At 39.7% G+C, this 24,410-nt stretch overlaps 1 protein-coding gene across 5 annotated transcripts in view; it reads left to right on the top strand.

Moving 5' to 3' along the window:
- The window catches only part of LOC6037420 (tyrosine-protein kinase Fer), an 87,363-nt gene that overhangs the window by 20,404 nt on the left and 42,549 nt on the right, over positions 1-24,410 (top strand). For all 5 annotated transcript variants that reach the window (XM_038248131.1, XM_038248123.1, XM_038248109.1 and 2 more), the window contains exons 2-3: positions 1,317-2,278; positions 7,754-7,944. In XM_038248131.1, the coding sequence (XP_038104059.1) occupies positions 2,083-2,278; positions 7,754-7,944 (387 nt within the window). In that variant the 5' untranslated portion in view covers positions 1,317-2,082. The remainder of the gene's footprint in view (positions 1-1,316; positions 2,279-7,753; positions 7,945-24,410) is intronic.

Below are 24,410 nucleotides of genomic sequence, written 5' to 3'. Positions count from 1 at the left end.
AAGATGTACAAAAAGTTATTTTTAAGTCAATTAGGTTTTTATTGTTGCTGGTCTTGTTCAGCAGTTGAGGTTTTTCTCCACTTACACCTCCGAAGGGTAAGGCGTACTTCATCCATCCGTGGAAGTTAATTAAACTTGCGCGTTTCTTGACGTCGGAACCGGAAAGAGCAACTCTCAGCCAGACGTGTCGGTATGGTGTGGTGTGCGTGCCCAAAGGGATGCAGTAATTGAATTTCGTTAAAAGATTATTCACTTTGATGCGGCCGATAGCACATCCAGCTCTCCAAAGGGGTTTCGCCTCACCGGGCTTAAGATTCGTATCTGCTAGAATCTAATAAAACTTTTTCCTCCACCTTCACAGAAAACCTAAAAAGAGCTAATCAACGTCAATCCCCATCTACCTGTTTTTGCATGTGCCGACTCTCTTTCTTCAAAATCAAACTCCGCAACCCGTATTGGTGTCACTCGGCGCACGTGTTTGTGTGGGTACGGGCACAAACTCTGCAAAATCGAGGCTAATTCTACTCCCTCTGCTCACACTAGCTTCTCCTAACGTGAAGGTAGACTAGCGCTGAGTATCTGGTAGAGGCCTCACAACAATAGACAGATTTGACAGATATTGACAGAAAAGACAGATATTGACAGCACCACTTCTAGTTTTCACTCAACGTACTTACCTCGCTTCACCGAACAAAACAGGGTTTCATTCACTCACTTACCTTGTTGAAAATTTCAACACGAATAAATGTCGCCAAAGGGTACCTCGATTCTGACGTCTAGGGAACCTCCAATGCTGATGTTTTCTCTTAACTTCTAAGTGATTATCGTGAAGCTTGTCTATCAGTGCAGTTATGCTCAGCAAGTTTTGTAATCTTAAATGAATGCGTCCCATAAAAATGATGATGCTCCAAGCATAAAGCGCATTGAATAACCAAATTTCATCCATCCAAGATAAACCAATAAAATTTACTCAAAAGCCCTAAAAACACCAAAACCACCAAGTTTATTAAGCGGAAATCGTGTCACACACTCACAAAACCAAACCAATTAGCCCAAAAAAAAATCACCGCATCAAAGGCGAAACAACGCCGGAGACCGCCAAAAATCGGTCAAAACTCCCCAACCGATCACCACCTAGCTATAGCTAGATTAATGTTATTGTTGTTACCACTGCACTCGTTGCCGTCACCGCCGCCAGAGGGCAACTTTAAGTCCACATGTGTATATTGTGTAATCCACCAGCCAGCAGTGGCAGCAGCCTCGCTGACAAAGTTTTATGCTAATTCCAAATTATTTTCCTCTCTTTTCGTTCACAGCATTTCGATCGGTCTTCCGCGAAGCTAAACCAACATTTTGGCAACACCAATAACACAAAGAAAGGCGTGGGTGTCAGAGTGAGACAGAGCAAACATAACTCCCCGGTGAGCGCGCGCGCTCTCTCGCGGCGCCGAAGCCAAGCTTGCTGTTTGAAGAAATGTGACAAGCAGATAAAACAAGACGAAGAAGAAGCAAAAAAAGGTGCAATTTGTCGTTTGATAAATGTGACAGGAATAAGCGATGACCAAAAGTGGTCCTGTCCAGGACGGCGAGCGCGAAACAAGTGACAGAAAATGCCGTTTTTCGACGTGCCAGCGGCGGTATTGAAGCTGTAACGACAGCTACCAACCAACTAGGAGAAGGAAGAAGACGAAGAAAAGTGAAAGACTGTCGCCGTCGCGACTCGCGCTTTCACTCACAGAAGTTGAGGCTGAGTCAGGTTGGGCTGTGCTGTCAAAACGCTGGCAGCTTCCGAGTGAAGGGCGCAAGTGACGATCGGGATCGCGTGTCGGGTTTGTTTTGTCTCTTTTCGGGCAACGCGCAATACTCTACAGGTGCGCCTCCCCGCGGGTGACGTAACACGTGCGCAAAGTGATAGTGGGGAAGAAGACGAAGAAGAAAGCAAAGAAGAGACTGGGTTGTGTGCATTCCAAAGTTTATTTAAAAGTGCCGTTTCTTGAATGAATAATCGCGCCTGAGTTCCAAAACCAACCCGAATGGTGGTATTGTCGATTGCGTTGCTAAAGTGTTGAAAATAGCAGAAAAATGGGTTTCTCGTCGGCGCTGCAAGGCCGGGCGGCGCACGAGGCGCTGCTGAACCGGCAGGAAGCCGAGCTGAAGCTGCTGGAGACGATGAAGCGCTGCCTGATCCAGAAGAGCAAGTGCGACAAAGAGTACGCGGCCTCGCTGGCGGCCGTCACGCAGCAGGGCCTCAAGGTGGACCGGAGCGATGATCTGCAGGGTGAGTTTCGGACTTTGAGCATTGAGCTTATATTTCAATCTCTCTATCATGCCGATGGTCATAACGCTTGCTGAGCGCGTATCCTATTGTTCTGTTACCTTGTTGGTAATTCCTAGGAGAGTTTCCATTGTCGTTTTGATTTAGGTGGTTATCCTAAATTCTTGATTCTTAGTACCCTCTTTTAATGACTTTCATGGTTTTAATTTATAGGCAACCTGAATAGAAATGCATTGCTTCTACATGACGAAGTCCAGCCCGTAATTTGATAAAACAAGGGTCTACAAGCGAAGCTGGGCAAAGCCATCTCAGTTTTCTTTTTTTCCGGGTCATTTTTTTGTATGCAATCAATCTAATATCCGTAGGCCGGCTACAAAAGTATGTGAAAGTCAGGCTTGGATATTGCTGATACAGTACTGTGCTTCATTTTGAAATGGTTTCATTTTTCGGAAAGGTTCACTAAAAAAATCTATTTTAACGCTTTGTGCTGGTTTCAAAATAGAGTTCGCAATAAAAATTTACAGCAAAACATAAAGGTGGATTTTTCCATACTAAATTCCATATAAAATTTATATGAAATGCGCAAAGTGCGGAAGCAACCGATTGCTCCCACATTTTAGAAGGATTATTTTGAGTCCTAGAAGGTACCTCAAAAACAATAACAAACAAATACAACGACGAGCCAATCTATTATGAATGTTGCTGAAAAATCTTTTACTTTTAAAGAATAAGATTTTCAAGAAGTTTTTATTTTCAAAATTGATTTTTAAAACCATTTTAACTTTTTGTTTAAGTACAAAGTATCATTGTGCTCAGAAAAATAAGTTCTATCATTGCGTGTATTAAAATCAGCAATCTGAGCTCAATTTTAGGACCCACTTAATGCACTTTTTGAAACCAAATCCGAACTTTGTTGCGAACCACACTGGTGGATTGAATTAGTTTTTAAGCAAGGCTGCGGAGTCGGGTCATATTTCAAACGACTCCGACTCCGACTCCGACTCCGGCTTTCTCAGATTAGCTGACTCCGACTCCGACTCCGGCTCCGGCTTTGAACAAATGGTTGGCTCCGACTCCGACTCCGACTCCAGCCTACCAACTCTAGCCGACTCCGACTCCGACTCCAGCTTTCAACAAATGGTTGGCTCCGACTCCGACTCCGACTCCACATGTTTTTAAATGTTTCAAAAGTTAGTTATCTATTATTAGTTAATTATTTTTAAAACATTGATAAATAGCATTATTTAAATACTCTCTAAGCGTCATGTTTTTCTCAAGAAAAATAAGTTAAGTAAAAGTAAAGTAAAGTAAATAAACGGAAAAAAGTTTCTAGATTACAAGTTTTATACGTTATGGAAACAGAAATCAAAAAATATCTTCAGTTTTAGAGGCATTTTGAGAAGAACAGTTTTGTAAGTAAATTTGGATTTACTTGCTTAACCTCAAATTTGAAAATATTTTTTTCAAAGCTAATAAATTTAAATATTAAATTGTTATTTTTGAATGAATAACTAAAAGAAACCTGGCCTTAATGATCTTGAGAACATTAAAATTCAATTTGCTAACTTTAAGGCTGACATTTGTAAGAAGCACAGTGACATGCACCTTGTTTTTTAAATGACAATTTTAAACGAAACTTTTTTTTGTTTTTTTTTTTAAGATGTACGTGGACATCACGCCATGGCTGAAGGAGATTATTATTGCAAATCAATAAAAAGTAAATCTTTCCCAGTTCCTGAGGGGAACACCCTTGAAGTGTATTGGGGCCGGCATTTACAAAGCGGATTCAGTGGCAGTTTCATTCTCAACTTAATGTTAACATGTTAGGGTTAATGATAACATTCCATAGGTCGCCTCCCTAAGTTGTCGTGATAAGGTCCAGTTTGTGACGATACACTACCTTCCCTTTACTAAGCAATCGATTCCAGAAGGGAAAAGATCACCAGTTGTGTTGGTCCGAGCCAGGATTCGAACCCCGATCTACCGCTTACGAGGCGGAAGCGTTACCACTGGGCTACGTGGCTCGGTCATTGCAAATCAATGTATCTAAACAATTTCTTCGTGGAAAGGATGCTTAAGATGTCCTTTTCAAATATCTGTGGCATGGAAAATATTTTAACCTGGAAATTTTTAATTGATTTTGATTTTTTAAATTTTATATACTTTAAAAAAGGAGGTGCACGATACTTCGTGAATCTTCACCTAAAACGAAGCTTCTTGGATGATCTTGCGCCTCTTCTTCAAAATATATGAAAAAACTTATAATATAATAAAAACAAATATCCACAAGTAAAATATTTTCTAGGTCACAAATATTTCATTTTTATAAGGTTCATTGATTTACAATAATTATCACCTTCCGTCATATTGGCGTAAGACATACAGTATGAGAAAATTCGTACCAGTTGATAATATTTTGATTCTGGGTTTTTTATTTATAATATTTGAAAAATAAAATAAAATCCTATATTTTGTTCTATAATTTTTATTATTAGTTCATTTTTGTACTGAATTCTTGCGATTTGTTCAACGATAATTTGCAACGCTATCAAAATAGTTTACCTAAAATCAACATCAACATCAACAATCAATGATTATTTCAAATTTGTTGCAACTTCTTTTAACATTTTTTGTTAGTTTAAATTATTTAAAATGCAACACTTTGATTTTCTTGTACTCAGTTTGTTATTATCGTTGATTATTTGTTACAAAAGTTAAACTGTCAGTGACTTTTTTCCGATCTGCAAAAACAGTGATTACTATTTATAATCTTTTTATGTACCTCGTAATTTTTTTCCTAAAAAATGATATAACTTAAAACCTCTTAGACATTCGCTATAGGGGTAAAAGATGACTTTGTGTGTACTTTTTTCAGAAATAACTGAATGAAATTTGGTCAAATTTGAATTGAAAGGAAACATAAATATAGTCTGACTACATAACCAATATATTTTTTAATTATTTTTTGAATGATGATACTACATACTTGGGTAAGAGGTTATCATTTAGTGATTATAGTGTAATAACACAATTAGAGCTTTTCAATCACAATAAAAAGCTTCAAATACATAATGGCATCTGATAAATCAATTAAAAATATAAGTTGTTTTGTAAATTAAGCTGTTACATAGGAAATACTGAACAATAAATAACATATTTTTTGTTGAATTTAAGATAACTCCGGCTCCGACTCCGACTCCGGGTTATCAGAAATCTTTGGCTCCGACTCCAACTCCGACTCCAGCTCATCAAATTTAGCCGACTCCGGCTCCGACTCCGACTCCAGCTGTTCGAGTTTTGACGACTCCGACTCCAGGTCCCCAAAAAGACCCGACTCCACCGACTCCGGCTCCGACTCCGACTCCGACTCCACAGCCCTGTTTTTAAGTATGACTTTTACAGCTAAATTCTATCATAGCTGAAGCAACCAGATGTAAGGCTGGCTAGACGCAATAAAAATGGCAAATTCAACCATTCACTGAGTATCGCAAAACACACAATGCCATAGACGGGGTGGTCCCCCTTCACCTGTCAGTTTTGATTTTCGCACAAACCTGTCATCCTTATGTCACACGCACCAAGTTTCAACCGATTAACTGCGACCATTTTAGTCTCAAAGTTTGTATAGTTAGACGACTTTTCGACTGCTGCTAGGGTGACTCAGCTTATGATTGTCAACTTTGCCTCTAATCTCGCGCTATTTTTATTGCGTTTCGTTACGGGCAACCAGTTTTGCTCTTTTATCAGATTTCCAAGTGTTTATATTACAAAACAAACCCGATCACCACCACCAGAACAACCTGTTATCCAATAAATTCCCCGAAAACAAAAAATCGCCACCACACATAATAAAACACGCACACATCGCGCGATAGAAGAAAGAAAAAATGAGCGGAAATTTAATAAACGTTGGAACCTGTTTGATTGAAAGAAAACATGCACGCAATCACACACACCTACACACACAATCGGGAGATAATCAGGCAAACAAACGAAAACAAAGAAAGCTAATTTCCCTACTTTGGTGCAAACTTTGTCTGCGTTGCTTTGCGAGCATTTCGACGTGATCGTGCTATCTTGCCGTATTGTCGCTTTTTGACGTTTCGACCTTGAATAAACAACAATTAGAGCAAGCAATGTAAACAATGATAAACACCATTTTGTGCATTTTCCCGAAGTTTGTTTACAGCTGTCGGGCATGTACGTGTGTCAAACGCGTTCTGACTTAAATCCCATTGGCCAGTTGTCGCCCTTATAGCAATTTGCAGGGTGTGAGTGATAGCAATGTACGGATTTTTTTTCCGGATTGAAATTGAATTTTGCACAAACTGGTGTTCTTGACTCAATTTGGCCCAAAAGCGACGTTGCGTCACGATAGTACGATCACGGCGATCCGTGGATGTGCGAAAATTTGCAGAACGAAACAAGACAAATGGTTTTATTGCTCTCTACCAAAGTGTTTGTTTTGAATTGCTGAAATTCCTCGGTTGTCTTGATTTTTTTATTATTGTTTCTCTCCGTGTTTTTATCAACTGTCAAAAGGGCGTCAAATTCTGACCAATTTTTGCACGATTGCACATGTGTGTGATTGGGTGCTGAACATTTATTCACATTCTTTCATCCCCCAATTGACCTTTGTTGGCGACGTCTGCCAACCGTGGCGCGACGAATAATTTAATGATGATTTAGCACAGACTATTAGACCGACATTTTTATTTGTAAAATTTGCTAGTAATTTAGAGAAGTATTTTTAGTCGTGTTTCTGTCATTTTATTTAAAAACTGCAAATTTTTGTGATTGTGATTTGTGAATTTGAAGTTTGAAATCTGTGCCGGGACTTTTTTTGCTTGTTCCCATGACAGCTGATTTTTTTCGTCGCACGACGCATCGTGAACTTTGCTCGTCACAAAATAACTCAGCGATGAAACTTGACTGAGCTAACGCAGATTGAACTTGACTGCCACCGTGAATGATTTTGGCAGTGCATCAAAGCAGAAACCAGAATGAACTACCGTCGCGGGTGGTTGCACTTTGAACAACTGGCAATTAATGGGATGACTCGATTACATTGTGTATACTTGTTAAAGGTGTCGCGTTTAAACAAAGAAAAAATCCTAAAATCATATTAATAATCATTTCAAATATTTTTAGACCATTTCTAAAAAATATTCAGAATAATGATTGGGATAGAAACATAAATTGACCAAAATAAATGCAAGCATATCAAAACACTATTGCCATTGCTTTGCAACGTTTAGCAAGCCAAATGTTAATCTAATATTTGCATCTAGACTGCTATCTAAATAAATGTTCTCTTTCCAACTGATAACACCTTCCATGATAACGATATGTTTTCCATGTTTATCTTACCATTTGGCCTGTGCTGATTTTACGGTGCACTATTTTTCTTTCATTTACCAAACTGCAAACCACAAACCAAACTCCACTAACAGCCATATTTTTCTTTCCCATCGCCAGGAAGTCACATCACCCGGGCCTGGCGAGCCTTCATGGAGGAGCTCGAGCACACGGCCAAACAGGTCAAAGCCAACGCCGAGCAGCTCGAGTCCGTCTGCTTGGACAAGCTGGCCCACCTGTACCAGGACAAGCGGCGCGTCCGGAAGCAGTACCAGGAGGAGCACACCAAAATCGCGACCAAGTTTAGCCATGTGAGTGGGAAATTGTTGTGACATTTGTGTCCATATTTTGACAAAATCTGAAACATGACAGAAACAGCTGCTTTTTTGTTGTGTACGCATGGGATTTCCCCTTTGCACTGATAAGAAATTATTATTTATCTGAAGCTTATCGCGAGATACACAGTAAAAAAAAACCGTGTAAAATTGCATGTAAAAGCATGCACATCACCTTTGTGAGCAAAAGCATGTAATATTGCATGAAAAAACGTGTACACAAGAAGCAAAAAGGCTGTGAAGTTGTCTGGATCAATACCGATGTACCTGTATGTTCCCCATACACCGTATTACAGTAAATGCAGTATACGACGTACGAGAAACCTATTGCTACATTGCCGTTGAGCCAATTATTTGATTAGACGGTGAGATATCCGAGATGGTTGGGGCGTGGACTTGGTAATCTGGAGATGACTCTCACCAAATTGATTATATTTTTGGAGTGTGCGTCATTTTTTTTTCTTGCCTACATGCTATTTGTGTACACGTTTTCTCATGCAATATTACATGCTTTTTCTCACAAAGGTGATGTGCATGCTTTTGCATGCGATTTTACCATCGGATTTTTTGCTGTGTAGTCAAAAAGGCGCCCACAGTTCAAGTAGCACGTGAACGCGTGAATCACCATCTATCTAAATTATAAATAGAGTTTTGTGACTAATCACGTTGCGTCAATTCGTGTTCTTTTGGAAATTCTGGTCTTTTGAAAGATCCGTTCCAAGATGCAATCATTTTGAAACTTTTGTCTGTATTAAAATTTATAAAAATCATAAATTTTTTTTAAACTTAATTTTAATATTTCAATGCTTATAAATTATGTCAAATTTGTCAGAACAATGTACACGGCAAACTTTTTGGTGAACTTAAATTACTATCATAGTGAAGGATTTTCTAACAAAATAAACAACTTTTCATTGCATAACTGATCGGAAGACACATTATAGAATTACCGGAGTACAAATTTGCAGCAATTCCATTTGAAAAGAGCATAAACCGAAAAAAGTTCTCGATCGGGCTCAAAATTTTCTGGGGTTCCTTGGCCAAAATAATTAGACCCGTATTTTTGTTTGGCCATTAGGTGACCTACATCGTGCTAGGGTGGTTCGAAAAATGGCAATTTTCGTCATTTTCGCAAAACCACTTTTTCAAAAAATCATATCTCCGCTTCATTTCATCCGATTTCAGCTGTCTTAGACGCAAAAGAAAGGTGATTAGTGTGGCTATTTGAGAAAAATAGTGAGAAGTTTCAAAAATCTAGCTAAACATTTGAAAAAGTCGTATGAAAACTTAAAATGGCGTTTTGACCGTGTCTGGACCAAAAAGCCTATGTCTGGAAATATGTTTATCGGATTCCTCGGAAAATTTCACATATCATATCAAAAAATTGGCGATGTCGAACCGTATGTTTCCAAGATATGATTTTTTGAAATTAAAAACTGAGTTTTTCGACGCGCCACGCGCAAAAACAGGAAAATGACGAAATCGGCAAAAAATCAACTTTTTTCACTAAAACTGCAATTAAGTTAATTAAATTTCAGCGATGACCTATACATGTTAGGGTACCAAAATTTTTGTAATTAAAATACGCTTTTGATACCCTAACATGTATAGGTCATCGCTGAAATTTTTAAGTTATTGCAGTTTTAGTGAAAAAAGTTGATTTTTTGCCGATTTCGTCATTTTCCTGTTTTTGCGCGTGGCGCGTCGAAAAACTCAGTTTTTATTTTCAAAGAATCATATCTCGGAAACGTACGGTTCGACATCGCCAATATTTTGATATGTATTGTGAAATTTTCCGAGGAATCCGATAAACATATTTCCAGACATAGGCTCTTTGGTCCAGACACGGTCAAAACGCCATTTTAAGTTTTCATACGACTTTTTCAAATGTTTAGCTAGATTTTTGAAACTTCTCACTATTTTTCTCAAATAGCCACACTAATCACCTTTCTTTTGCGTCTAAGACAGCTGAAATCGGATGAAATGACGCGGAGATATGATTTTTTGAAAAAAAAAGTGGTTTTTGCGAAAAATGACGAAAATTGCCATTTTTCGAACCACCCTAGCACGATGTAGGTCACCCTAATGGCCAAACAAAAAAATACGGGTCTAATTATTTTGGCCAAGGAACCCCCAGAAAAATTTTGAGCCCGATCGGAGAACTTTTTTTTCGGTTTATGCTCTTTTCAAATGGAATTGCTGTTTGAGTAATTCAAAGAGCTTCACTTGGAAAATTTTGCCCAGAAACCACTAAATTAACATATCCTAACTCCTTTTGTCCGATTTAACTTTGGCATTTATATACTTTTTGATTAAATAAGAATGTAGAAAAGAGTTCACAGTACATATTTTCATGATAAAATTTTATTAATTTTTGGCAGAAGTAAGCGCAATTTTGTAAAATTAACAGCATTTTCTCCAAAACTTTAGATTTAAGTTTGGGTACTTTCCCCTTCCAATTATTCGAACATTTAGATCTATGATTTTAAAGCGAATCTTCTTGTTTTTAGCATTTTTTAACATAATGTCTAATAAAGTCTAATAAAAAAAATCAAAAATCACACCATATTTTTTTTCAAATAGTCTTTTCAACATTTTTTTTTAAAGAGCGAAAGACCCGTTCAAAAGAGCGGCTCATTTTAAAGAGCGAGTGAAAATGAGCGGCTCCTTAAAAAGAGCGGTTTTGCCCACCTCTAGTCTACTCCTTCTAGGGGCAAATCTACCAAAACAACAACTCAAAATACGTTCAATGGGAAATATACATTCAAGTTTTTTTTTCGTTGCACCCTAATGGACAGCTTTCAAAATTTTATGAACATGGAGCAATTCCCCACCAAAACCAAAAACGGATTTTATTTGTATTTTTTAATTTAATTTAGCTCAAACTTTGTAGGGGCCCTCTGACCAAAGAAGCCATTTTGTGTCATTAGTTCACCCATACAGGGCTCCATACAATTTTGGCAGCTGTCAAATGGTACAAAATGGTTCGTAATTATTCGAAAATCTGTATCTTTTGGGGAACAAATCGATCGATGATTGATTTGGTGCCTGCAGAAAAGTTGTAGGTATTGATAAAACGATTGAAAAATTGTATCAAGAAAAAATCCCGATTTTCAAAAAAACTTAAAAAAATAAAATTCCCAAAATTTGTATTTTAAATTTTGATTTTTTTAAGTTGTTTTAGGGGACAAAAACCCGCAACTTTTGAGCTATGGAGCAGTACAGACGTAAATTTTGCCTTAGAGGTTTTTTTCTGACCTAAATTTTCAAAACAGAATCAAATTTGCATTTGAATTTTTAGGTGATTTTTAATAAAGTGGACTGTTTTCAAGATTTGGCCACTGAAAGTTTAGAAACATTGAAAAATGGACTCTGGTTGCTGAATGAGATACAGCGGATAAAAAAAAAACTGACAGGAAAATTGAAGTCTCACCCAAGTCTTAACCAAACAGCCCCCCATTTTCTAATGCCAATATCTTAGCAAGTAATTGTCCGATTTTCAATGTATAAAAATTGTTGGAATCAAGACTAAAATTTCAAAAGGGCGTAATATTGAAAATTTTACTCTTTGAAAATGTAAGTCTAGATTCCAATAGTCAATGTTTATTTGTCAAATTTCAAAGAACTGAACTCTGAACTTTAAAAAAAATCATAGCCAGGTGGCAAAAAAATGGCCCGTACTTTTGAATGCCTCGAAATTTGTGGGAGTTTGTCCCTAAAACAAATAAAAATATAAATAGTTAAATACTAAAACATAACGGTAATACCGTTATAGATTATAGAATATAGAATAGATTATTTGTTAAAAAAGGAAATAAAAAGTCAGGACATTTCTCCGTGTGCTTTTTTTAGTTCTTATCATTACCTACAACTTTGCAGAAGTCACGAAATTAATCAGAAAATTCCTCTTTGATCGTGGAGGAAGTGCTCACACAATTTTTGTATATTAAAAAAAAATACAAAAAACACATTCTTGGAAGACCTGCTCAATTCTTGAAATCATTTAGTGAACGAAGGTTGCCAACTGTTGTACTTAGTGTATGTTTGAAGTTTGTGTTATTTGATTTGTTTTTTTTTTATCAAAGAAACTTTGTCATTTGTATTTGACGTTCTACGACGTTATATACAAATCTGGAATTTTATTATTTTTTTTTTTCAAAGGTCCAATAAACCAAATTTTGAATTTTTTACTTTTTGGGTGTATTTCAACACCCCTGACTCAAGGCGGTTTCAAAAACACCCAAATAGCAAAAACTGAAAATTTGGTTTATTGGACCTTTTCAAAATAAAAACTTCAGAAATGTTGTTGGGCCAAAGCAGGCCACTATTTTTTCCCAAACTAAACGAAACACGATCCAATCTGCCAGATCGCCGGTAAACTATTTCAATTAATTTTCACACACCATTTATCACGAAGCGAGCGAAAAAAAAACTAACTTTTCCTGCACACACACACACACGTTGCTGCAGTCGCCGAAACGAGAGACACTTCTCACTTTTCAAACGCAAACATTGAATCTGAATAAAAAAAAAGGCCAGAGACTGAATCGGTCTACGGCAAAACATAACTTATGCTATCCATGTCGCACCGAGTGCCAAGTGTCCGTTGACATAGCAATTCACTTTTGTCGTGTGTATTTTATATGTTTTTGATGTGTTTCCTCCGCTGAAATGCAATTCCGATTTGAAAAACCACCATTTATTTTGTTGAAATCAATGTGGGTATTTTCTTTTTTTTATGTTGGATTCTCAACAAAACAATTGAAATTTGGCATCACTGACCGCCCAACAACATCAAATTCGCGTGTTTCTACCTCTCCTAAAACGAGGGAACTTGGCGTGGTGTGCAGAAAAATAGGTCGACGCCAGTAGACACGAGTATTTATTTGCTTTTTGTCCGAGCACCAACCAGCAGCTGTCGTTACTGCCGTCACCACTTGGTCAGAATTTGGCAAAACAATTATACTAGAGTGTGTGCGAACCGCGCAGGGACAGATGGTTTTCGGACCTTAGGTCAACAATGGGATGCTCTACCGTTGGGAAACTTGCGAGGTTTTCATCCCTAACGTACGTTCCCTTTTGAGAGCAAGTGTCAGCTGAGTACTAATAATGAACACGGACGACACGAACACACGTGCGATCGTTTGATACTGACCATACATAAATTACAAGCGCGAGTAGACGTTGCGTTTTAACGGTAAATATTGGCCAAGTGAGTGTGTGTGTGACGATTACGACGACGTCGGTGACAATAACACTCAGACGGAACGGCTGCTCTTTTGCCGGACCTATAAAAGTTCTGCATGACGTTGGGCAGGCAACTGGCCGTGTCACACAACGCACATTCACCGACATCGAAAGAGCACTTGCAATGGGGCTAACTGGGGTGAAACGGACACTAATCTGCTTTAAAAGTGAGTTTTCATGCTACATTCTTAGGATTATTTGACAGATTTGACAGAGCCTTCACAAACAATTTCCCTAAAGTGACAGCTTAAACTAAGTCTACTTACCAAACATTGTTTCTCGCAGCAACTGTTTTACACAAACTTACCTGCTTATATGTAGCCTTTTTCATGACCATGACTGCCAGCTACCTCAATGTTGACGTCCGTAACTGAAAAGCACTGCAAAAAAAAAAGTTCTTCCTTCGATAAGATACCTCGATATTGACGTCCGTAGTAGTGATGAGAACCCCACATTTCCCAATTTAGGGTGGGACAAGCTCGGTGAAGCACTCGATGAGTACTTGGAAAAACCAGAACATGCAATAAACTGATGTTGCGGTGACAGCAGCGTTCGTACCCCTACTGGTTTGCGTAACTTTTTCAAAACAGAGACTGACTTTTGAGTTTTCCGAAATCCTGTCGTAGTTTGAACCTGCTGCACTTTACCAGAAAATTCGAAACTTATTCTTACCAGCTGAGTGTAAATTGTTTCTTTTACATTTTACCTTCCCACGTTTTCCACCAACTCTTTTTCTGCTAGACCCACCTCGCGGTGGGCGGTGGCGTTGGTACAGATTTTATCGAAATTAGTTTTTGATTTCATTTCCTCGCGCCCTATGTCTCACAGAGATACGTGATCGCACGGAAAGTCAAAATTTCAGAGTTTGAAATCTACTATTTTGCCCTTGATCTTGAAGTCCGTAGTAGAAGTGCAAACCGAAATTTCTTAAATTCATAAAATTATAATTTTGCCGTGCTCTCACCGAAAACGCTTTTCTAGGCCTCTGGGCTCGCGTCTGGAAATGAAATTTTCCCTAATTGTTTCAAGCCTCTCCCGGTTTCCCCGCTAGCAGTAGTCTATTTATACTGCCCTCGGAACACTTTACGGACACGGAACAGCTCCGGCGCAAGGTGGCTTGTGTTCAAGTACACAAACACATATGCCAGTCGAGTGTTTTTTTCTACATTGTTTTCATCTAAAACGAAGCAAATTGAGAACATCGAGAAAAAAAGAGTTTGGAAAAACGGCTTACCTCCATACCTAGATAATTTAGATTGCTTTCATCGAATTAGAGGCCGCTTGGAGGCGATACCAGATGAGCTCCGGTAAGAGCCACTTGGGAAGCACTTCTCGAGTGCGTGACGATGGCAGGGGGATTTAGGAACACGATTGTCTACATGAAAGAAACTGAAGCTGATGGGACTTTCTACTCATCGTGGAAACTTGGCAGTGACTTATTAAAATTTGCTGGACATTTTTTGACAGCTTATAATATGTACTTATCAAGATTTAGAATACTCGAATAACACTTTTAATTAAGACATTTTACTTTTCTGTTCAAAAGATAATTCATCACAAAGATTGTCTAAACTAGATGCTTGATTTTGAAATTATAAAGTTACCACAAAGAAGAAAACTGCTTTTTCTAGATACTAAATTCTTCGAATTGTTTGACAGAGCCTTCAAAAAATTTCCCTACAGTGACAGCTTAAACTAAGTGTACTTACCAAACATTTTATTACCCACTGGCTACTGGTTATCACAAACTTACCTGCTTTTAAACCTGTTCCTTCTCATGACATCTTGGTACCTCAATGTTGACGTCCGTAGTTGAGATGCATTACATTACATGCAGTTTTTTTATTGGGATACCTTAAGGTCGACGTCCGTAATAGAGACGAGAATCCCACATCAATATATTAACTAAACAGTACACTTTTGACAGCTTACAATATGTATTTACCTTAACTTTGAAGTCGGTATTAGAGAAGTTAATCAAAAGAAAATATCTCGGTCAATATCAGAAGTCCGCTATCGAAACTATACAAAACAATGTTAAACGACTCTATCAGTGAAAGGTTAAACGCCACTCTTCTGATATGGCATAGTCTTAACCTTGATGAGTGAAATGGCTCAAAACTCAGCACCAAACAGCAATGAAGATATCGATCAAACAAATTACCACCTGTTTCTTCGTGTCAATTTGCATTATTTTCTTTTCCGCCAAAACATTGCCACCACGGGCAAGTTAAACTGAAATTACTGCCAACATCACAACTGTTTACTCACCACCCCCCAACATTTCGTGACACACTCACACTCATTATAACAACCTTCAACTATAATCTGTTGTGTATCTTTTTGTGTATTTGTGCAAAAAGAAGAAGAGAGACGAGAAAAAATCAAATATTTACCTTGCACTGCCGGAGGTCGTCTGCCGACGCCGACGGCCGGGGCCAAATGCCGAAGGGAATTTCGACCGTTTATTCCGTTTCCGGTCCCACATAGACGGGCAACAGTTTTTGTTTGTTTGTTGTTGTTTCCACGCGAAAACGTTGCGACTTCCGAAAGTGCAGGCCACAGATATGCGGATGTCGTTTTCTAGTTTTCACGCTTGAATTTATGTAAAAATCAAACCGAAATCAAAACTTTGAAATTTTAGGGTAATAGATGGCACTGCTCATTGTTATCCGAGCATTCGTTGGTGAAGGTTGTCTGAATCAACATGACTCGTCGCGTCCCGGCGCAAAACGCCGGCAATATTGCCCTACCTGCGGCTCAAGCAGGCAAAAAAGTGGGAATTTCCAAAAGGAAGGTTGAGGCCTCAACTGATGGCCAAAAACCGGGAATTTCCAAAAGGAAGGTGCTTTTGGAAGTGACATCGAACAGCAAAAAGACGAAAAAGAGCGACGGTACTGTACCGATGGATGAGGAGGAGGAGAACTCTTCATCGCACGAGGAGCAGCTTTTGAAGAACAACAAGTTTGCTGGACTGCCTGACGAGGACCAGGTAGCGGAAGCAAAGGAGAATGAAGTGAAACAGCGAAAGGAGAAACTGCCTCCTTTTTATGTGAGGCAATCAGCAGCAACGATCGACTTTCGAGCGGGGCTGGTTGAACTCATCAAGTCTGGGAAAGTCCAAGGCAACATTCGTCTGTGTCAGGACGGATTTAAGGTGCTGGTGCAATCCAGGCAGCACTATCAACTGGTCAAGGATTACTTGACCGAAAACGAGGCGGAGTACTTTACCCATGATGTCGTCATGGATAAGCCGTACAAAATCGTCGTCAGAGGTCTGTACGACATGCCAGTGGAGGAATTAGCTGCCGAGCTAAAAGTTTTGAAACTGGATGTGTTGGCCGTGCACAAAATGAGCCGACGCAACAAAGACATCAAGTACCGTGACCAGCTCTACCTGCTGCATTTGGCTAAGGGATCGACGACGCTTCCTGAGCTGAAGGCAATTCGAGCGGTTTTCAACATTATCGTGTCGTGGGAGCGATACCGACCAGTGCATCGTGACGTCACACAATGCTTCAACTGCCTGGGCTTCGGGCACGGAGGTAAGAACTGCCACCTGAAGCGTCGTTGCGCCAAATGTGGTACCGATGCGCACATCACATCCCAGTGCATCCAAGATTCGCTGGTGAAGTGCCTCAACTGCAACGGTGAGCACTCGTCAACCGACCGAAAGTGCCCCAAGAGAGCTGAGTTCGTGAAAATTCGGCAGCAAGCATCGACGAAGAATCAGCCTCAGCGTCGTAGAACTCCTCCAGCCCTGGTGGAGCAAAATTTCCACCTCTTCAACCGCGACGCCAGGTCCCGAACTTGGCACCGTTGCCGTTGGATCCCAGGAAGAGAGCTGAGATGAATCATCCACGGCCGGGTTCCAGCCAGGAGCCGAGACCGCCACCACCGGGCTTCAGCCAGGAGCCAAGACCAACCAAGAACCAGCAGTTGAGGAAAATGGTAATGATCTTTACACCTCAACCGAACTCCTCAATATTTTCAAACAGATGTCCGCTGCACTGCGTGGATGCAAAACCAAGACCCAGCAGATTGAAGTGCTGACCTCGTTCGTCATCCAGTATGGATCGTAGGTCCCTCAAGCTGCTGAATTGGAACGCTTGCTCCATTAGGAGGAAGAACTTAGAGCTGGTGGATTTTCTTCGCGAGAAGGAGATCGACGTAGCTGCCATCACGGAAACTCATCTGAAGCCCGGTGAAAAAGTTTATCTGCAAAACTACAAGATCGCGACGCAGCTCGACAGGACCACCTCTGGAGGAGGAGGTGTGCTTGTCGCTGTTCATCGTGATCTCAAGCCACGCCGGCTGCCACACTTCAAGCTGGACATCATCGAGGCCGTTGGGGTGGAAATTCCCACTTCTGTTGGCCCAGTACTCTTCATTGCTGCATACTGCCCACGTCAGGTGAATTCCAGAGATGGTTCAGCAGCAAAACTGAAGAGCGATATCCAGAAGCTGACACGGCGGAGCGCAAAGTACATCATCGCTGGTGACCTCAACGCGAAGCATGAAGTTTGGGGCAACAGCAGGAGGAATCGGAACGGAGTGATTCTGCACAACGATCTGCAAAACGGATACTACAACGTTGTGAGTCCGGATCGTCCAACGAGGGTGGCTCGGTCTGGGAATCACTCAATCATCGACTTCTTCATTACCAATATGGCTGAGAACGTGGCTCATCCTGAGGTGTTTGAAGAGTTGAGTTCTGATCACTATCCGGTGGTTGTGGAGGTTGGAGCTTCCGTTACTCCGCAGCGGCAACCAACCCGGAAAGATTACCACAACGTTGACTGGCAGCAGTTTCAGCAAGTGGTAGACAGCAACATCGACTATGATCAACACCCGGAAACTTCTGCTGATATTGATCGTTCGCTGGAGGTGATCCAGCAGGCTATCAACCAAGCAGAGGCTGCCAACGTTCGGGAGGTTCCTGTTAATTTTAAGGTAACTGATATTGACGTAGATACTAAACACTTGATTAGACTTAGGAATGTTTATAGGAGACAATATCAACGGACTGGGGACTATGACAAAAGATTTCAGTTAACAATTTGAACAAAATCATACAAGACCGACTTGACAATATCAGAAATCAAGAATTTTCAAAACATGTAAGCCAGCTGGGAATTATTCAAAACCATTTTGGAAACTTTCAAAAGTTCTTAAAAACAAACCAAAGCCTATTCCTCCTCTTATTGTTGAGGATTCTCGTTTGATTACATCCGAGGAAAAGGCAAATGCACTTGGGCTTCATTTTGTTAGTTCACATAATCTTGGCGCTTCCATGACCAGCCGTAAAGAAACATCAGTTGCCAATAGTATTTCAACAATCAATGACTCTACCTTTGAATTTCCTGCAGATTCCCATGTTTCTGGTGAGGAAGTCAAAGTTGCAGTAAAACAAATGAAAAATATGAAAGCTCCAGGCTTTGATAACATTTTTAATCTAGTGTTGAAAAAACAGAGTGATCAGTTCTTTCAACATCTAGCCAATATTTTCAATAAATGTTTGCAACTTGGTTACTTCCCTACCAATTGGAAGCTGGGCAAAGTCATACCAATTTTGAAGCCTCAAAAAGATCCAACATCGCCAACAAGTTATCGTCCCATTAGTCTTTTGAGTAGTCTGTCCAAACTCTTTGAGAAGGTCATCTATTCAAGGCTTTTGGATTTTACCAACGATAATAATATAATTTTGAATGAGCAGTTTGGCTTCCGAAAGGGGCATAATACTGCTCATCAGCTTACGAGAGTAACTAAAATCATCAAGCAGAACAAGCTTGAGTCTAAATCAACTGCTATGGCTTTGTTGGATGTTGAGAAGGCTTTTGACAATGTTTGGCATGATGGTTTGATACATAAACTGTATTTATACGGTTTTCCAATGTATCTTATCAAAATTATCCAGCACTATCTTTCAGAGAGATCGTTCAAGGTTTTGCCTTCCTCACCTCACTGAGGCAAGGCTATAAAATCACTCGAAAAATGAACTTCTTAAATGCACCTCTTAGATATACCTTCACGTATACCTATCGACTCGGAATCAAATTCTGAACAAATGTCTGTGGGGATGTGTGTAGACATGATTTTTTTCCACACGATTATCTCAGAACTGGCTGAACCGATTTTGGCCGGATCCGCCTCATTCTGTTCGTTTTGGGGTCCCCTAAGACCCTATTAAATTTTATTCTGTTTAGTGAAGTACTTTTAAAGTTATGCCATGAAAAAGTTTTTGTAGCTACAAAAAGGGTGATTTTGCATAACCTCAAATGGCCGGATCTTTTTGTTTACGCGAAAGGGACGCGCAGATGCAAAAAAAATGATGCCAAATTGCTTAATATGAGAATCTGCGTACTCTGGAAAAAGTCTGTATTCATTATGTTGCTGAACAATTTTGTCTCGACAAGAAATTACACGAGCTTTTTAGTGAAATATACAACGCATAAAACAAATTGACCAAATTGCTAAATTATTGAAAGTCAACATGTAAACAAACAACTTTCCTCACCAGGAGTTGGTGCTCCGAGTAAATTAAATTGCCACGCATTGTTCGCGCACCCTGCAGCACTCTCGTGCACCCATTTGGGGGAAAAGTCGTAAAAACTTGGCAACACTTCTAGAAACGTCATTTTGATCTGTGTTTACAAACAAGCTTGGGATTTTTTCAAGTGAATTTTGGAAATTAACTTATAAACGACATCGGCAACGAACACTCGGCGAGGTCCTTGCGAAAGTGGCTTGTTGGAAGTGGCCGGCTTCAGCGAATTTCAAAAGTAAGTCCAAGTATGATTCCGTAACGTATAACCACAACCGCAACAACCATGGCCTTTTAGAGCCGAGTGTCCACAGTGACCTACGCTGATACGAGCACTTCGGAAAGATGATGAACCAGATCACGGAACTGGTTGGGGAGATTGACACGGTGATCGTGAAACATCCGGAGCTGGTGTCGCGGTTGTGCATTTTAGCGAAGGAAATTTTGTGCTCCACCGATGAAGAGAGACGTTCACCTGCTTGTCAAACAACGCGTTGGCGGCTAGACTTTCAACAGGCGCTGGAATCCCGGATTAAAGGAGCTTCACTTGCAAAAGCCGAGAAAGGCCATCGAATGCCTACTGGCCGTGCTAATTTCACACAATCCGAGATTGTGTCTTCGGTAACCAGCAAATCCAAATAAGTAACTCACGAACATGCCCCAGATTGTCTTCCAGCGCCGGAAGTTCCTACGAAAGCAGCCTCTCCACTCCAAAGACGGCCATCTGTGAAATGCTATCACTCTCATCAAGCTCCTCTCTGGCGAACTGGCCAAACAAGTGTAAGCCTCCGACAAGCCCGGTTTCTGGTACAAAGCGTACGAAGGCGTCTCGTGCAATCCTTCGCAATCGCAGAAAACGTAATCCTCAGCACTTTCAGCTACGTTCAGCCTTGGAGATTACATGTGGCCCTTAAATACGCCCAAGAAACCCTAGCCTCCCCGAAAACCACCAAGCGTTGGCCAAAACGTACTGCGGCAAGGCGCTCGTCATGATAGACCGCGTCCCGGAGCTTATGTCTATCCCGATCCAAGAACATGGCAAACCTCAAGTGCGAGGACATTGTAACGCGGGGATCGCGAAATTTGCGGAAAAGCGGAACAGGCCGTCATGCCCTACAACTTTGTCAACCAAATGTAAGTGTGTGATTGATTGATTGATTTTTTATCTGACAGAAAAATCGGGTTCCAGCTTCCTTTCATAGGCAAATTCAGGAAGAGATACCGAAGCAGGAATCTTTCAAGGTGCTTTAACTGGGCTACTGTAAACCTCGGGAAGAATCTCCCGATTCCAACGAGCTCTTTTCACAAATAACGATCCAGTTCGATTTGCGCGCCCAATTAAACGTTCCAACTCCCAACCCATCAAAAAGTTGAAACTTCAACTCGCTTGTTCTCGGGCATGACTCAACCAATAGGGACAATTCTTTTTTTGAGTGAATTTTAAGGATGTCTAGATGACCCTAAAACTTTGCAGAACTTGATTTGATCAAATCTAAAAATTTTTGTGAGTGACCAATGACCATTCATGAACCACATTGACAATTTTTTTGAAACCTCGAAGAAAAATTGTCAGATCGTGCTCAAAATTGGTGTGGGAGTTCCTTGGCAGAAATAATAAAACCCAAACTTTTTTGTTTGGCCAAGGGTGACCTACGCCTTGTTAGGGTGGTCCAAAAAATTGCGAGTTTCGTCGATTTTCGCAAAAAAACATTTAAAAGTTATGACTCCTCGCCAATTTAACCGATTTCAGTTGTCTTGGACGTCTTGAAAGGTAATTGATGGGACTTTAAGAAAAAAAAAGTTTTGAGTTTAAAAAATTTGGCCGAATATTTGAAAATGTCGTATCAAAACTTAAAATGCGGTTTTGGAGGTCTCGGGTCCGTAGAGCCTATGTCTGAACATATTTTTATCGGATTCCTTGGGAAATTTTACGTTTTCAAGAGTGTTGAAATCGACGCGGGGTTACGACTTTTTTTTTTGAAAATGTGGAAAATACTGATCTATTTATTTTTGCCTAGCCCCAGAAACATTTTGAGCCCAATCGGACATTTTTTCTCGAATCATACTGTTTTCGTGGGAATATATATATAAATGAGAGGAAGGCACCAACCACCTAAAGGTGGATTCATCAACGTTTTCTGAATGGTATTGCTTCTGGATTATTCAACATTGATGCTGGGGTTCCCCAAGGAAGTATTCTTGGCCCACTTCTGTACAATATTTTTACATCTGATGTGCCTACTCTACCTGGTAATGGTGTGTTGTCACTTTTTGCTGATGACACTGCCGTTATTTATAAAGGTAAAATAACCAGATATTTAGTTGGCCGTCTTCAGAAGGGTCTTGACGTTCTTTCCGAATACTTTGGTGACTGGAAAATTCGCATAAATGCAGCCAAAACTCAAACCATCATTTTTCCACTTTCCAAATCTGCCAGATTTGCCCCAAAGGATGATGTTTTGATAAAAATGAATGATGTTTCGATACCCTGGTCAAAGGAAGTTGTCTATTTAGGTCTCATACTTGACTCGAAACTATTGTTTCGGCAGCATGTAGATAAAATATTGAACAAGTGCAGCATTCTCATCAGGTGTTTGTATCCTTTAATTAACAGAAAATCAAAGCTATCTTTGGAAAATAAGCTAGCAGTTTACAAACAAATAATTTACCCCGTTATTGAGTATGCAGTACCTGTTTGGAAGTGTTGCGCTAGAACTCATAAATTGAAGCTCCAGCGTGTCCAAAACAAGGTACTCAAAATGGTTTTGAATGTTCCTGGCTGGACAAGATCAAGTGAGGTTCATGAATTAGCAGAAGTAAAAATGTTGGATCAGAAGATTCAAGAAAAATGTTTGAAATTCAGGGAAAAATGTGCTATATCTGAATACCCCTTGATACAAGGATTGGTTTAGTTTATGGTAAGATTAAGTTAGTTTTAAGTTAGGTTATGTTTTCTTTAATTTTTTTTTCCTCATTGTACCTAGTGTTACAAAAATGATAAATCATATACTTTTAAAGTTAAGATAATGAACAGTGTTTAAATCACGAAAAGCAAACTAAAGCTGAAGAGCCACAGCTGACCACTTATTATGTAAACCAAATGTAATTATTATAAGAAAGATTCAATAAAGTATATTTAATTCAAAAAAAAAAAAAAAGATGGCACTGCTTGCGTTTGGAACGCCAAAATATCTGCAAACAATAAGTTCCAGTCACACTAACGCCTTAAGTTATGCAAGGTCTTCTTTTCCCTGACTTTAGAAATGTATAACAGATGGCAGTGAATGACTAGTGTGCGATAAAACTGGCTTCTGCACCAGATTTAACATTTGCCTGTTTATTTGTACGTTTTCCCAGTCACGCCAAGGTTTGGGAAGCCGTTCTTGAATTTAGTTTGCGAGAAATGTGACGAAGCAGGGACATTTTTCAATCAAACTATGCCTTTGACGCCAAAAACAGTTCAACTTTGGTGACGATGGCCATCGATCAAGGCCTTTTATTTTATTTAAACTTCAACGAAGTTTTCCATCAATAAACGACCGCCAATCATCATCAACGCCAGCCATAAATTTCATCAAGCTGCTACAAACACATTTTACAAACAGTGACGCAGGCAGGAAAATAAAACCGAACCATATTGACACGGAAAATCAATACACACAATTGGTGAATTTATTATCGCTGGCGGTCAGCTTGATTGCCCGCATATCAGCGCGAGCAAATCGATCTTCAATTGAACTATTTTAAAAGTTACAAGACATTTCAACCAAATGCCACACAACATTGCTCGGTTGGCAGCAAGATGAAAATATATGCGCGAATTTATTAGCGCCAATTAGGTTACCGGCAAGTATGGCACCACCTCGAGCAGATCTGTAAAGTCTGTGAAATAATAATTTCCTCGAAACAAGAAACATCTCGCTCGCGTAAGGAAAGCTAGAATATTCTACTTGTGCTGCTGCACTCAGATTTTTTATGATTATGGCAAACGGGGCCACCGTCAAGGTGGGTTGTTAAAATTTCACTCAAAAGTGTGCCTTTTGGTACTTTTCCGCAAAACTGACTTTTATTTTATTGTCCCGATGCGACACGGTTATGGAACCGTTGTATCTCCCGGCGGTGATTTAGGTGAAAGGTACGGGCAGCCATAAATTTCGCGACAGGTGGTTTAATGCTTAAAATTGTGCTGTATTGATTTCTTGTGTTACTGTGTACCTGGCGTGTTTTATAATTTGTTTTTATGTTTGACAGAATTGACAGTGTATGACAAATGACATTAACAAAAATCTTCCTTATTTTGACAGCTTATACTAGGTTGCACTTACCAAAATTTTCCCTCCAAATCAGCAATTCTATGTTAGTACTTACCAGAACTCGGTTTGATGATGACGCTCAGCTCTTTAGAACAGCAACTTGAAGTCCGTTTTTGAAACGTCGTTAATAGAAGTCGATTTGTAGTTAAACATTTGATTATTTTTTTACCAATCACTGATTACACAACTCGACATTTTTGGAGTTTATGTAAGTAAACGCTTCAGTTTCGTCAAGGTATGATAGATTTGGGCTCCCTGAACACGTTCCAATTGACAGAATTGAATTTTAGCGAATTCCTTGCCAATGAATAAAATTGTGAATTAGGTTAAATTAGGTA

Source organism: Culex quinquefasciatus, chromosome 1 (assembly GCF_015732765.1).
Source record: "Culex quinquefasciatus strain JHB chromosome 1, VPISU_Cqui_1.0_pri_paternal, whole genome shotgun sequence".
NCBI lineage: Eukaryota > Metazoa > Arthropoda > Insecta > Diptera > Culicidae > Culex > Culex quinquefasciatus.
This window is presented reverse-complemented; position numbering and strand designations above follow the sequence as displayed.